Source organism: Felis catus, chromosome B4 (genome assembly GCF_018350175.1).
Source record: "Felis catus isolate Fca126 chromosome B4, F.catus_Fca126_mat1.0, whole genome shotgun sequence".
NCBI classification, from domain to species: Eukaryota; Metazoa; Chordata; class Mammalia; order Carnivora; family Felidae; genus Felis; species Felis catus.
Window position 1 is genome coordinate 88,464,062 of NC_058374.1, and position 16,619 is coordinate 88,480,680.

At 43.8% G+C, this 16,619-nt stretch overlaps 1 protein-coding gene across 3 annotated transcripts in view; it reads right to left on the minus strand.

Annotated features, from left to right (window-relative positions):
- The window catches only part of PPM1H (protein phosphatase, Mg2+/Mn2+ dependent 1H), a 261,902-nt gene that overhangs the window by 149,491 nt on the left and 95,792 nt on the right, over window positions 1–16,619 (minus strand). For all 3 annotated transcript variants that reach the window (XM_045062017.1, XM_003988974.6, XM_023257185.2), the window contains exon 2: window positions 7,572–7,737. In XM_045062017.1, the coding sequence (XP_044917952.1) occupies window positions 7,572–7,737 (166 nt within the window). The remainder of the gene's footprint in view (window positions 1–7,571; window positions 7,738–16,619) is intronic.

Below are 16,619 nucleotides of genomic sequence, written 5' to 3' on the forward strand. Positions count from 1 at the left end.
TAACGTCCTATCCTCCATTGAGAAAGATAATCAGGTTTCTCTCCCCTGCTGATGAGCTTGGCCACGGTGTGGACACAGCCATCTTCTGTTCTTGTAATTGGACCCTGAACTAACAGATACTGAAACCACATTCTCTGACTTGTTTTGACTAAATTAAACACCAGAAGGGTGCTCCTAAGGAAATAGACTTGGAATGCATGTATCCACAGTCTAGTCTTCAGCCAGAAATGATCTGTTCCAAACAGGCAGTCAGATGTAGGGGGAAAATGTCCTGGTTGTTGCCACAATGCCCTATATACCACCTACAGAACTTGGAGAAGAACAGGAGCTTGTTGACACGAAGGCTCTAAGATGCCCCCAAGAGTGAACTTTTTCTCCCTCCTCAGAGAAGTCACCTAGTATTCTCTTCTTTTTACCTCATTCCTAGGACGACCATGTACTTGGGAACTGAAAAGCAAAAGCGTTTGGAAAAGTTACGCTTTCACTTGCAAGGGACACAGTATGGTAAATAAAGACTGCCTAACACCTCTCAAAGCAAAGGAAGCCTAGTAATGGTGATTAGTTCCTAGAAACCTTGATCTGGTGAATTAAAATGCCTGCAGTGGGAGGCAGGCAGGAGGCTGCTGAACAACGTGTTGCCCTCAAAAAGCTTACAGCATCTTTCCCAAGAGACAATCTTTTGAGATCGTCCTTTGGAAATGCTGGCATTTTAGATTCTCTTCTATCCTTGCCACCCACCCTATGACCACAAATAATCAGAGGCACAGGAATGCCAGGAGGCTTGCACACTGCCACAGAGTTACCTATTTCTCGCCTGCCTGTCTGCGGGATCACGGCTCCTAACATGTAAACCACTCAATGTGATCCTGGCACAGGAAACTTCCACCCTGAACTCATCGCAGAAAATAGCCTTCTCTAGATCATACCCACTTCACCAGAGACCTCGAAATTTCTCAGGGGCGCCTGGGTGGCTCAGTCGGTTGAGCGAACGACTCATGATCTAGCAGTCCGTGAGTTCGAGCCCCGCGTCAGGATCTGTGCTGACAGCTCAGAGCCTGGAGCCTGTTTCAGATTCTGTGCCTCCCTCTCTCTGACCCTCCCCCATTCATGCTCTGTCTCTCTCTGTCTCAAAAATAAATAAACGTTAAAAAAAATTTTTTTTAAAATCTCTTCCATATTCCTTAAAAAAGAAATGGTTTCTTCACTATATCGCTAAACTCTCCATTTAAAAAACTGGATTACTATTTTGCACAGAACACAATAATTCAACCACATCCCTTCCACTTCTTCAGGCTAAACTACTGCAGAGCAGAACGCTTTGAAACTCTGTCATTTGTATCTCTTTTAAGTTTTGTGGCTTCTTTCAAACATTGCTTCTTTAGCTCCCAACATATTCCTGGATTTGTGGATGGAATCTGAAATTCATTTGTGGTTTTCTAGAAGGCGCTGCCGTCAACAACTCAGCAAGCACTGGAGGAGACAACACTCCTTCGGTAAATGCGTCATGGAAGCCAGGAGAGGCAAAACATAGTGGACATGATTTTCTCCACCAAATTTTCTTTAAGCGTGTTTTAAAACAGGAGGATTAATTTGACTTCTTTGGCTAAAAAGATCGCCTGTACCAATAGGATAAAATAATTTTCTATGAACTGGCATGAGGAATGGATTAAAGTTGTCTTAAAACTTTTATACCAATTAGGAGCACCTGGGTGGCTCAGGTGGTGAAACATCCGACTCTTGATTTCGGCTCAGGTTATGATCTCACGGTCGTGAGACGGAGGCGCATACAGGGCTCCGCACTGAGTGTGGAGCCTGCTTCAGATTATCTCTCTCCCTCTCCCCCTCCCTGGCTTGCTTGCACACTGTCACTCAAAAGTAAAAAAATAAAATTTTTTTTATCCCCATCAGTGATTATCTGTAGGAAGAAAAAAAAAATCATCTTATTGCTACCCAGCTGCCCAGATGGCACTCGGTATAAGAAATGTCATCATCTGTAAACTTTAGTAGGACATTTTAGATTTTCTTCAACCTCCGAGTAAGATGAAGGTGATATTAGACACGAAAGTAGTCTTCTGGAAATGGTCATTTTGGCTTTACAAAGTTGACTGGAGGTGAGAATTCAAGGAAGGAGAAATTAGTCACATGCATCACGTGCTACAGAAAGCCCATGTGTCTTCCTTTTGTCACCCTCAATGCCTGTCAGCTCTCTGTCTGCACCTGAAATAATGATGCCATCATTTATCCTGTTGTCCCACTTCTTGCTTCCAATGGTATTTGCCCATTTTTTTCATCCTTATCTTTCTTGGCCCTATCTTATCTCTCTGCGCCCATGGCAGAGCTACTGAACCTCACTGGGGCTCCCATCTTCTTGAAACTTCTTTGGGCTGGAAATTCCTAAAATCTAAGCCTCCCTAGGATATGCTCCTGAGCTCCAAACCTTTATTTCTAACTCCCTACAAAACACTTCTACCTGGAAGTTTAGAATACCCAGAACTCACCATTTCTGCCCACCCCCTCACCTTCTAACCTGTGCCCGACCCAGCACTTCATCTTCAAGGACCAGCACCCAGTGGCTGAAACCTGGCATCTCGCCTCCTCCCTGCCCCATGCACTAGGTCATCTGGTCCTATCTACTGCATGTCTCACCTTATCTCTTCTGAGCCTGCCCCTTGCTCCAATCACAGCCTTATTTCAAGCTTTCATCATTTCTCCCTCACGTTTCTGCATGAGCCAGTCTCCTCAGTGTCCCAGGTTTGCTCCTGAGCCTTCCCAAGTCAGCCTTCCCACTGCCCTCATGGTCTTGATTCTATCATACTCTTGTCTAATGTCATTTGGTTCAAATTCCAGCTTATCAGGGCATTAAATGGCTCTTGTGTATGAACCCTGCTTGTTGTTTCTGTCTTATCACCCTCCAAAGGATCACAGGTGCCTCAGGACACTAGAAGACAAGCATCATGTGCTCTCGTGCCAACCTGTCTTTGCATATGCATGTTCCCTGTCGAAATCTCCCCTTTCTCGTATTTGCTTGGTCAATTCGTATTCACTTTCTTAAACGACAGCTCGAATGTCACTTTCTCCAGGAAGCATCCCTCCACTGACCCATTCCTTCTCCTCTGTTGTTCCCGAAACCACTGGTAACCCACCTGAGTTAGGCTTCCATATAACCTGGATTTTTAAAATCTTTCTCTTAAAACTCACTGCATCGAGTTGCTGCCGGTTAGTGACTCTTTCTCCCTCCTCAGCTCAGCTCCAGGAGGACTGGAACCTCACTGGGTTCGCCTCCTAATCCCCAAGGCAGACTCAGTGCTCAAGACATGTTCGGCAGGTAAAGGAACAGACTCACAGGCAACAAGGGGCTGATCCACCTGGTCTCCTGCAGGGGATTCGTCCTGCACCCTATGCTATCAATATCTTTTCTACGTGCCACCGTATTTGAGTTAAGGGATGTCTTCTAAATGGCTTCTTTTAAGCAGTATGGCTGGTGTGCCCTGCTAGCAAATAGTTCATTCAGAGTAGAAACTCAAGTCCTGATAATGGCCTTCAAAGTCCTAGTGGAGGATCCCCTCCCCCCATTCTCATCGCCTTTCTGACATTTCCTGCAACCCAGACTTCATTCTCTCTACTCTAGCCACATGAGCCTCCTTGGTGATTCTGGAGAACACCAGGCCTATTCCTGCCTCAGGGGCCTTGCAGGTGTCTAGAATGTCAGAAAGCTCTTCCTCCAAGTAACTGCACTTTTCAGTCTGTGCCCAAACGTCACCTCAGTGGCACCTTCTTTAACCACCCATGCACCTCACGCTTCCTGTATTCCTGCATCTCTGCTTTGCTTTTCTCCATAGCATTTGTTATCTGCCATGGGATACATTGTACTGTTTGTCTCCTTCAATGGATGTAAGTTCCGCGAAGGTAAGGATTCTAGTCAAGTTTATTCCTTGGGGAATCCTCAGCATCTAGTTCCCGGTATGCAGCAAGTGCTTATTGGTTTACCTGGCCCAGCAAGTCACGGTTTTCAAGCTTTTAAAAAGCAGTGCAATCCACGACATGACCGACAGCCTAATTTAAAAACGACGAAAGGACTCAAATATAGAACAAATAAATATTGAACAAAGAACACTTGATGTTTCTTTTAATAAGACCTAGCTGTCCAACAAGCACATAAGATGTTCAACGTCAATAATCATAGGGCAAAAAAAAGCCACAATGAGATACCATGTCACATCCATTAGAATGGCTACTTAAAAACAAAACAAAACAACAAAAAAAACCCCACCAGAAATCAACAAACATTGGTAAGGATATGGAGAAACTGGAACTCTTGTGCATTACTAGTGGGAATGTAAAATGGTGTAGTGCTGTGGGAAACAGTATGGCCGTTCTTCAAAAAATTAAATAGAATTACCTTATCATCCAGCAGTTCCACTCTGTGCAGATAGGCAAAAGAACTGAAATCAGGGACTGACAGTTATCTGCCGACCCATGTTTATAGCAATATTATTCATTATAGTCAAAAGATAGAAGCAAGTGTCCACTGATGGTCAAATTAATAAACAAAATGGTTTACTGTTATACAAACAGTGTAATACTATTCAGTCTTTTTTTTTTTTCTTAAAGTTTATTTATTTTGAGAAAGACAGAGACACAGAGAAAGGCAGAGGGAATCCAAAGCAGGCTTCACACTGTCAGTGCTGAGCCAGACACGAGGATCGGTCTCCCGAACTATGAGATCATGACCTGAGCCGAAATCAAGAGTGGAATGGTTAACTGACTGAGCCACCCAGGCACCCCTCAGAATTTTATTCTCTATTAAGACTGAATAAGAGGGGTACCTGGGTGGCTCAGTCAGTTAAGAATTCCACTCTTGATTTCAGGTGAGATCATGATCTCATGGCTCATGAGTTCAAGCCCCACGTCAGGATCCACCTGACAGTATGGAGCCTGCTTGGGATTCTCTCTTTCTGCACTTTCCCCACTTATGGGCTCTCTCTCTCTCCCAAAATAAATAAATAAACTTAAAAAAAAAAAAAGGATAAAATTCTGACACATTCTACAACATGGATGAACCTTGAAGACATTATAAGTGAAATAAAGCAGACACAAAGTGACAAATATTGTATGATTCCACTTACATGAGATACCTAGAGTAGTCAAATTTATACAAACAAAAAGTAGAATGGTAGTTGCCAGGGGCGGGGGTTGGGGAGGAATGGGGGTTAGGGCTCAATGGGTAGAGAGCTTCAATTTCAGAAAAAGCTCTGGAGATGGATGGTAGTAATGGTAAGAATGTATTTAATGCCACTAAACTGGACAGCTAAAAAAATGGTAAAATGGTGAATTTTATGTTATGTATATTTTCCCACAATTAAAAAAAAGGCAGCACATCTCTTGCCTGAAACTCTAATAAATATTAAAGCCTAATATGTATGGCAGCTGGAAGTAAAGCTGCTGTAGCTGAAGCAGAAATAGAAGGGACGGGATGTGTCCACTCTGCTTGGCACCTCTGTGCTGCCTCCTAGAACGTGGACCCCAGAGATTCAGGACTGTCTCAGGGGAGGTTCGTGGCTCCATCCTGAAGTGCTTATGCACTGGTTTCACTGTTCTCAAGGAAAGGAAGTTAAAAAGCTACTCCTGGCTCCATCTCTGGGAGGAACTTAGCACCAAGGAAAATGACATCATCAACTGGTCTTGCGCCAAATGTCAACGCTGACTCACTTTTTTTTTTAAATTTTTTAATGTTTATTCATTTATGAAAGAGAGAGACAGAGTACAAGTGGTGCAAGGGGCAGAGAAAGAGAGAGGGAGACAACAGAATCCAAAGCAGGTTCCAGGCTCTGTGCTGTCAACACAGAGCCCGATGTATAGTGCTTGAGCTCACGAACCACAAGATCATGACCTGAGTAAAAGTGGAACATTTAACCCACTGAACCACCCAGGCACCCCTCCATGCAGACTAATTTTTACAGAATCACTTCACATCTCAGTGGCAGGGAAGACTATCAGGGGAGAAAGAGCAACATTAAGTCACTGGCACCCATGTCTTACTATCATTAATATCTCACATTCTCTGAGCACTTTTCCATAATAACTCATCTTCAAAACAATCCTATCGCATAGGTATGAAGGAAAATTGTGTGATCGCCAATTTACAAATGGGTAAAGGTACAAATTCAGTGGACATTATCCACAGAGAATCACAGAAGTGGGACTGACTACAGGATAACTGCTCACATATATCAAGGATTTATTAATTAAGACTCTGGCTCAACATTTCCATGGACAATTGATTTCATACTTCTAATCAGTCTCTTTCCTACCATACTTGGTGTTACTAACTATTACTACTCCTTTTTATAGAAAACTAAGGCTCAAAGAATAAATATCCTAAAATTAAATGGTTTAATAAGTGACAGACTGGGATGGACCACTTTGAACCATACCTCTCCAGAGCCTGTGCCCTTAACCATTATTATTCTTTACTGCCCATCTGAGTCCTGGACTTTGGCTCTTTGGGAAAAGCCCCATCAGTGCTTCCTTCAGCCTTGAACACAAGAATTGCTGATGAGACTCCATGGGTCACTGTGTTTCAACTCTAAGTTGAACTAGTATGAACAAAATAAATCAGTAGTCTTAGTCCGTAAGTGTAAATGCAACAGGATGCTGTTGCTGACCCTGAGAAGAGATTCCTAGATCCTTTAAAATCCTATAAAAATGTATATACAAAAATATCCTTGAGTATTAGAAGAAAAAGTCACATTTGGATCATCACATTCAATGTTTCTTTTCTGTAAGCTAAATAATGTGCTGATGGACAGAGTACGGATTACTCCCTATACTTTTCTGAGGGTTTCTTCAGAACTTTCTGAGGGGCTGCCTGGGTGGCTCAGTTGGTTAAGCATCCAACTTTTGGTCTCAGTGCAGGTCTTGATCTCAGGGTTGTGAGTTCAATCAAGCGCTGCACGGAGCCTACTTAACCAAAAGAAAAGAAAGAAAGAATTTTCTGAGGGTATCTGCTTTATTCTCTAGAAACTGAAGAAAGGAGAGACACTTTGTGGTTTGTCAATAGGGCATTCAGTCTACAGGGCTGCCCCATGGGATGCAAGGGCTTTAGGCCAATTAAAACAAGTACTAATTTGGAAGAGCATCAGGGAGGGGCTCCCACTGGACAACGCTAACAGACAGGCAAGGGGAAGAAGGGAGCAAAGCCATGGCAGGGCTGTAAGCCAATGGCTAGGGTTACTTGCATCCCTCCATCCCACCTCCTTCACAAAAACCTTGAAGTGGCTCCTTTACAACCACCAAACATTATATACACTATTTCTTGCAACAAAGCCTAGAGATGATGTGGGTGTTTTATTTACTCTAAGCGTTAAGAACCTAATAAACACCAGCTCTTCACACGTGTCACCTTTAGCTTTGTGCGATACCTGGAATACAGACCCACCAGCCCACTAACTCTGGGGACACTGCCTTTCTCTCTCCCACTATAGACCGGGATTCAGCTCAAGTGCCTCACAGTGGGGCCAGAATGCACAGGTTCTTCTCACCTGAGAACTGGGGGTGAAGGAGGGTCTTACCGAGTTCTCCTTCAGTTGCAGCCCTTCCCCATTGGGAAGGGAGGACCGTCTCTTAGTGGAGTTCCTGTTCGGGGTTGAGGTAATGGCCCCTGCTTTCTTCTTCACAGTGAGTACCTCACAGCTGGCTTGGTCTTCATTGTATGTGCTCTTCCCGGCATTGATAACCCTGGGGAAAGAGCCAGAGGAGTGGTCAGTGATTTCTGGAAAGCTCAGAGCTCAGTCTCAAGGGTCAGCCTGGGCGGTCTCCACAACGGACACAAAACTAAAGTTCTACCCAGTACACAGGACCCTATGGTCCTGGTATGTTCTGTGCCTGAGTAAACTAATTTTTCTACAAATGGAATGACACTAGCACACACTAAAACATTTACTAAAGCATTGTTTTGAGCCCAGCTCACCTTCCCAGGTGTCTGACAGATGTAAGCAACCTCCCCCTCCTCCCAATCCATTTTAGTCAAAACACTGGAGATAATCACTCTTTTGGCCATTACAAAGAAGATAGATAGGCAGGCTCCTGGAGTTCTGTTGCATTTCTCCAAGTGATAAAGAGCAAAACCCATCATCAATCTTACAGAGAACAAGGCAGGGCAGGAATTTACAGCACGCTGTAAAAGCCAAGGGAACGGAGAACCACATTCCTTTACCGCTATGCCCACTTTTACTTTACACACAGAAAACTGAATGGATCAGAGGTTTATTCTTTTAAGAGTATCTTTAGTCCTTCATTTTTTTCTCCTGTGGAATAATGCTCATCACAAGGTGCCATTGCATTGGGCCCCCAGGCAGTCTGATTTGGACATGTGACCATATGATATTATAGCATGTTGATAACGCTTCGGCCCAATTACTAAATGTTTTAAGCATAGGAATGCATTAGAAGAACATGCCACATTTATATACACAATGGAATACTACGTGCCAATGAGAAAGAATGAAATCATGCCATTTGCAGCAACATGGATGGAACTGGAAGGTGTCAGGCTGAGTGAAATTAGAGAAGAACAGATATCATATGTTTTCACTCATATGTGGAACTTGAGAAACTTAACAGGAGTCATGGGGAAGGGGAAAAAACAGTTACAAACAGAGGAAGGGAGGCAAACCACAAAAGACTCTTCAATACAGAGAACAAACTGAGGGTGGATGGGGGGCGCGAGAGGAGGGGAAAATAGGCAATAGGCATTGAGAAGGGCACTTGTTGGGAGGAGCACTGGGTGTTGTATGTATGCGATGAACCAGTGGAATCTACCCCCAAAACCAGCAGCACACTTTACACACTGTATGTTAGCCAATTTGACAATAAATAATATTTAAAAAAAAAAAAAAAAAGAACACGCCACATCGTCCATATATCTTTTCTGTATCAGGTGACTGCAGACTGAACTCTTGGGTTTCAGCATCATTTTCTTGTTAAGTAATTAATTAGCAGCTAAAATAGATCTCCCTAAAGAGAGCTCTCTTTAATTTGCCATTGGCTGGGTTTTCTTTTCAAAACTTCCACTGTGTCACAGTAGGTGATAGAGTGGGTGTGCAGAGAGGATACAGAATTCAGTGGCAAGGAAAAAAAGATGCTTTTTAAGGTGAGACGGTTGGAGATCCACTCTGTCAGTGTGATCCATACACTACTGTATCAACTCCCTCCTAAGTATAGATAATCCTTTTCGAGTACTTTTTCTTTTACTTTTAAATCCTGAAATAATTATAGACTCAGAGTAAACTCCAAAAACAGTGCAGAAGAGTTTCATGCATCCTTCCCCTAACAATATTATTTCACAACTTACAGTGTAATATCAAAACAAGCAAATGACACTGATGAAATACTGTCAACCAGGCTGACGACCTGATTCAAATGTAACCGTTTTTTTTTTTTTTTTTTTTTTTAAATACCAAATGGCTCTCGGCACTGAAAACTGCATGGGTCTCCATAATGCACACACACCACAACCAAACAGGAAACAGAGCGCACAGGTGGGGCCTGAGTGCCCCAAGATATAAGGGAGTGTGTTTCAAGCATCCTTCTCCCAAACCTTGAGACATGCTTCAGTTATTTTAACGTTTACTTTACATTTATTCTTTGGAGCACCTAGGTGGCTGAAATTAAGCATCCAGCTTCAGCTCAGGTCATGATCTCATGGTTCATGAATTCAAGCCCTGCATCAGGCCCTATGCTAACAGTTCAGAGCCTGGAGCCTGTTCTGGACTCTCTCTGTCTCTCTCTCTCTCTCTCTGCCCCTCCCCCACTCATACTCTGACTCTGCCTCTCAAAAATAAACGTTAAACATTTTTTTTAATAAAAAATTTTCTTTAAAAATACATCATTTTGAAAAAAAAGCAATAATTTATAAGTTCATTCCCATCTGTTACACATGAAGACAGAAATGTTCATGGTCTGTATATTCGGCATTAAAAGCCTTTTCTTTTCTTTTTAATTTACTGACATCACTTGATTGGAAGGAGAATTGTTTTTAATGATGCATCGTTTGCAATTACTTACATATACATGTTATAGGACAAAGACCGTAGCAGCCATCTTTTATCTCCCCTATTTCAAATTCCTGTATGAATCAAAACTGTTCCATAATTCTTATTGGGTTTATTATAAATTTCAACTTAAGCATGCTTTTTATAAACAAAAGCCTACTTTCACTCATTTTACATACTACCTTTCTGTGTAAGGTTTTTAAAAAGTAGATTGCTGCTTACAGAGTTTGAAATTCACTGTCCTAGGGGCCTGCGTAAGGAGGTGGGGATCTGTGACGTCAAATCTGCCTCTTGTGTTTATGACACACACTTGCTGATGGAGGGATGGGGTTGGGAAAGATCAAGGCCTAGTTTTCTGCCACAGCTTCACTTTCTTTCCTTCAAAGAGGACAAATTTTCATACGGTTTAAGTTAAAATGTAGTTTCATATGGTTTAAGGTACAAAGTGGCTACCTGCATGAAGACTATTAATTTGCCACACTTACCACATGAGCTAAGTAACTTACTCCAGGTTTCACAGCAAGGAGGTGCTGCAGCTGGAATGCACCATGAGGTCTCCTGTGACCCCGCCCCCTTCAACCCAACCTCTATGACACATGGGGACTTGCACCAGCCTGTGGTGGGCTGAGCTGAAGTGTGTGGGGAGGAACAGAATAAGCAGATGGGGTGAGCTCAGTACCAGGCCCGACAGAAACAGGAATAGGCTCCCTCTTCTCTAACTATTGGAGAAAGGGCCCAGAGGGAGGATGAAGGATGGATGGGTCAGATCTGCCCGTCTTGAGAGGGGTCCACATTTAGTCCAGAGGTTTGCAGCTGGCGAGCCTAGTACAAAACATGCTTTGTCTAGGGGCGCCCGGGTGGCTTAGTCGGTTGAGCATCTCACTCTTGGTTTCGGCTCAGGTCACGATCTCATGGGTTTTGAGTTCAAGCCCTGCATCAGGCTCCACGCTGACGGTACAGGGCCTGCTTGGGATTCTCGGTCTCTCAAAATAAATAACTAAACTTAAAAAAAAAAACAAAAACTTTTGCTAGAGTCAGTCTCTCAGATCTACCCTTGGAGAACCAAGCGAGGCAGAAGAAGCAGGTCTGAAATACCACACTGCCTCTTCTCAGTCACTGGTAGTGACTTCCCAAGCAGTATGTGTGGGGTGGATTATTTGCCGGATGGGGATGTTACACTCCTTGTGTCTCTCCCTTGAGCGTCTTCTCCAGGGAAAGCAGAAGTGGAGGTCTGGCTGGGAAAATCAATTCACGACAAACATCCCCTCCGTCCTGTCCTCTGTACGATATCCTAGCTGCTATTTCCGGAACTTGGCATCACCTTGACCGTTGGCACCTCAACTTATGCTGTAGTCGAGTCTTTTTGTAACAAAAAAAGCATCACTGGTCTCCAATAGCTACGTTGCCAGGCTGACTCATCTGCCACTGCTGTTTTCTAACAGTCAACTAAGCTACTATAATTACACAAATCCTGACTCCCGGGTCATCTTGAAAGGGCTTTATCTCCTACCTCTCTTAGTGGATATTAAACTCCCAAGTCTTTGACCTAACTTCAGCAAGAAACCCTAGAAACTTTATTTTATGCATGAGAAGCCTGGGGCCCTGGAAGAGCCTGACATGCACAAGGTCACACAGCTAAATACAGCAGAGCTGCGAACACACTTGTGAGCTCCCAGCAATTTCTGCTTCAGCTCTCGGTTGTTTTATTTTCCTATTGTGTGTCTATTCTTATCAGCACTTGGTTCAGAGGGCTGTACTGCAATGACTCATCAAAGCCAGACTACTGTGACAGAACAATCACTGGTGGCCTTACTTTGCCATTTCGCGTTGAGTACAGCTTATGAAAGACAGTAATGAGATACCAAAAAGTTAGAAATGTCAACCTGGTGGGAAGACAGCAACCCCAACCCTGGAAACTTCTTGGGTCAAATATCTGATTGTTATTCAGATGTTAAAGATTTAAAGCCACTGCCTTTTTTAAAAAACACAACTCTTGGGGTGCCTGGGTGGCTCTGTCGGTTGAGGGTCCGACTTCGGCTCAGGTCATGATCTCGTGGTTTGTGGGTTTGAGCCCCGAGTCGGGCTTTGTGTTGACAGCTCAGAGCATGCAGCCTGTTTCGGATTCTTTGTCTCTCTCTCTCTCTGCCCCTTCCCTGCTCACACGCTCTCAAAAATAAACAAACATCAACAAAAATTTTAAAAAACCACAACTCTTGTCCCATATTTTATACTATTTCAAACTCCCTACTCCACACAGCTTTAGTGCAAAGACCCAATTCTTCTTAACTTACCTTGGCTTTAAAAAGCTTGGCCTCTCTCAACTTAAATATTGTTTACTAAATGTAAGTGAAACCTTCAATTCCTCTAAAAGTAAATTGGGAAAAACTCTTATTCTCAAGCTGAGGAGCTTCGCGATGTTAACAGATTCAATAATTTTATTTAATCTAAGCAGCCAGATTAGTAGCTACACTCACTTCTTGTCTTATGCTCCAGCAGGAAGTCGGCACTATCCTGAGATCAAGAGGAATGAGTGTAAGATGTGCATTCTTTATCTAAACATGATGCTTATTCTGAAGACTTCAAAACAAAATGCTGGTGGACCATGAAATGTCCTATCTTTAGTGATGTCATTTTCCAGTTTCCTACAAAGAGGGAAAACGTCTTCCTTGGAATTGAACTGGAGGCAATAAAGAATAGCCACTAAGAACATGGGCACTCTGCCTGCGAACACAGCACACCGCAGGTGCTCAAGAAATGTTTGCTCAGTGAGTGAATGAAACAGAAATCAAGTCCGCTACTTCTGAAATATGGTGTAATAATCGTATCCTACATTTGTTGAAAATGAGCTATGTGCCAGGGACTGATGTTAGCATTTTACATGTGATAATTAACTCATTTGAGCCTCTTGTCAGCTCTGTGAGTGAGCCACCACTGTTGTTCTTTGTAAAGGTAGGGCACAGCCAGTGTCCAGTCAACTCACTTAACTTCTACAAACCTCAGGTCCTGAGCAGTACGTCACAGATTAAATGAGAGTTGCTAAGTTACATGTGTTGGGAGGGGGGGGGATTTCTGGTTATCCATAAAGAACTGGAAAAATTTGAAGTTAGGATTACAGTTCAGGTGGGAGGATTCTTGAGAGGATCTATGGGAAGAGTGGCTACTGTCTCTTCAAAAATCAAGAGTTTATGGGGCGCCTGGGTGGCTCAGTCGGTTAAGCGGCCGACTTTGGCTCAGGTCATGATCTCGCGGTCCGTGAGTTCGAGCCCCGCGTCGGGCTCTGTGCTGACAGCTCAGAGCCTGGAGCCTGTTTCAGATTCTGTGTCTCCCTCTCTCTGACCCTCCCCCATTCATGCTTTGTCTCTCTCTGTCTCAAAAATAAATAAACATTAAAAAAAAATTAAAAAAAAAAATCAAGAGTTTACAACCAGTTCTTTCATCTTGTAGAAGACACATTCGCCTTGGGAGAGACCTGTGACAAAATCCATCTTAGGACTTTGTCCACCTTCAGTTGAACCCAAACACCGAGATTTCTTCCCCTTGTATAAAACAGTTAAATGCAGAATTTTAAGGACTTGGAAGTCAAAAATTCTATGTGTGTATCAGATACAGCTTGAAGCCATGACCTGAGTACCAGACATGATATAACCAAGAGACCACAGAAATAGAACCTGTTTTAAAAAAGCAAATGATTTTCTGTGCCACTGTCACACATTTAAGAAACCTGTTTTTTAGGGTGCCAGGGTGGCTCGGTTGATTAAGCATCGACTTTGGCTCAGGTCATGATCTTGTGGTTTGTGGGTCTGAGCCCCGCCCGCGTCAGGGTCTATGCTAACAGCTCAGAGCCTGGACCTGCTTTGGATTCTCTCCCTCTCTCTCTCTGCCCCTCCCCCACTCACACCCTGTCTCTCTCCCTCTCAAAAATAAACATTTTAAAAAATTTTTTTAAAAAAAGAAAAGAAAAAGAAACCTGTTGTCCTTCTTTCTGCTTCTGAAGTACGCTGGTCATGGGGCACCTGGATGGCTCAGGCGGTTAAGTGTCCGACTTCAGCTCAGGTCACAATCTCTCAGTTCTCCAGTTTGAGCCCCACATGGGGTTTGCTGCTGTCAGCCTGTCAGTGCAGAGCCTGCTTTGGATCTTCGGTCCCCTTCGCTCTGCCCCTCCCCCACTTGCACTCTCTCAAAAATAAGCATTTAAAAATTTGTTAAAAAAAAACATACTTCAGTCACAAATTTTTAAAAACAACTGAATTTCAGCAGTAAACTCCTGGTTTTAATCGCAGCCGTTTAATTATCAAGTTATCTGCCTTATCATCTGCTCAAAATCTTGACTACAAGGACACTTATGTGACTGTAGGACATAGAGAACCTATTACTAAATTCAGACAAATAAGTACTCTCAAGTATACTCAAGTAGTGAGCCTTTGTCACAAAGGACACAGGCTCAGAGAAAAAGCAATGAAACCACTTGCAAAAGGATTGACAAAGACAATCAACAGAGAAGAGTCACAAGTGACATTTTCTTTGAAGGATTCCATGCATCACGTCCCTTGCTAGCACTTGACGGTGTCACCTCATTCATTACCCACCTCCTCCCTGACCGTACACACGTGAGAAAGTGCGACAGGGACAATGGTCAGAAAGACCTAGCAACACCTGGCCTCTGCTGATTACTAGCCCTGGCTGCGTGTTCTCGGGCAAGTTACTTTTGCTCTCCAAAATGCCGAGAAGAGTCATCTCCGATCACAGCACAGCGTGAGAAGTAAATGCCCCGCATGGCAAGTGCTTTACAGTTTCTGGCACACAGCGAGCACTCAGTGTATATTACTTATTAATATTAGATCAAATACAAAGCCAGCTGCTTCTTCTGTTGGGCCCGGGGGCTTTATCCAGTCCTGTAGGTTTGAGGAGACTCTCCTCCTCCCTCCCCTTTCTTTTAGTGTCCCTCCGCCTGCCTCAAGGACACATGGCCACCTCCAGGCATCCAGAGGCTTCAGGTGGCATCACATGACACTTTCCACAACAGGGACCTTGAGCAAGGCCGTCTGCTCCTCTGAGCCCTCTTCTCAACATTATTGCAACATTGAAGCCACACGTGACAGTGTTCTGTACACAGGAGAGCACTCGCATGGTCATGCCTGCACCACTTCTAGGCTCCCATCCACACCTGCCCACGGATGCCGTTTCTGGGCCCCCAGGCTCCTGGATTCAAGAGCTCAGGCCGCACACCCACAGAAAAAGACAGAATACAGGATTTGACTTGGTTGTTTTGGTTATTATTATATTACATCATGGTTGTTTTGTTTTGTTTAGAGAGGGCACACACAAGCAGAGGTTAAGGGCAGAGGAAGGGAGGGAGAGAGAAGGAGAGGGGGAGAAAGAGAGAGAGAGAGAATATCTCAAGCAGGCTCCACACTCAGGGCAGAGCCTGATGCAGGGCTTATCCCACAACCCTGGGATCATGATCTGAGCCGAAATTAAGAGTCGACTGAGCTACCCAGGTGCCTCTATTGCTTTGTGGGGTTTTTCGGTTTGTTTTGCTTTAATGTTTATTTTTATTTTTGAGAGAGAGAGATCGCCCAAGCAGGGGAGGTAAATCTTTATTTGAAATCTGAAGCGGGCTCCATGCTGAGAGCAGAGAGCCCTGATGCAGGGCTAGAACTCATGAACCATGAGATCACGACCTGAGCAAAAAGTCACTCAACTGACTGAGCCACCCAGGCACCAACCCCCTCCATTGCTTTTGCTTTTAAAGGAAATAATGGCCTGAACACTCTAGGCTAAAAAGTTTACACTAGTGTTAATACTGCTAAGCAGGCAGTAATTACACTGGCTAAGAAGGCAGAAGTAATTTATAAAGGACATCAGGTGTAGTGAGATATTGCTGATTCATATATAATTGAGAAGCAGACAGCAATAGGCTGTAGGGGGAGGGGTGGGAAATGAATCATTTATGGAAGACTAAATACAACTATTGATTATTAAAATCCTCTTTTCTAGGTAACCTCCTAGGCAATGTTTCCTGTGACACTCAAGCGGTTACTGACCTCCCAGATAGGCAGGTAGGCTGGAATGTAAGGACAACTTAATTCCTAGCTCCAAGGTAGTTAATAATCACTCATTCTTGGTATACTGGAAAACCATGGCTCTGACCAGGAAGCTAAGCCTTTGATAACAGCCATCAGCAAAAAGAGCCAAAACATCCATGGAGAATAATAGCTTCTTCCAGAGAGTTCCAGCCACCTCCGGGTAGGAGGGAGAACAGGAGGTCTTCTCAGCCCCTTCAGTTAAAAGTCAGTCAGGGGTTACGAGGCAGTAAAAAGGATGACAGGAAGTGGAATTCTCTGGGGTGTTAGGCTCTCCTCACCTTTTGGAAGGTGACTACCAACACCTAGAGGAGGCAGCATGGTGAACGAAGATAAATCCAGGCGGGAAAAGAGCACATACATGCACGTCTTCTCCATTAGAAAACCTTACCTCTGGTTCCCAGGCTCTGTCTATGGGTAGGCAATGAAGGGACATGACCAATCAAGCATTGCTAAATGGGGTCTCAAGAGCCACATTCAGCCC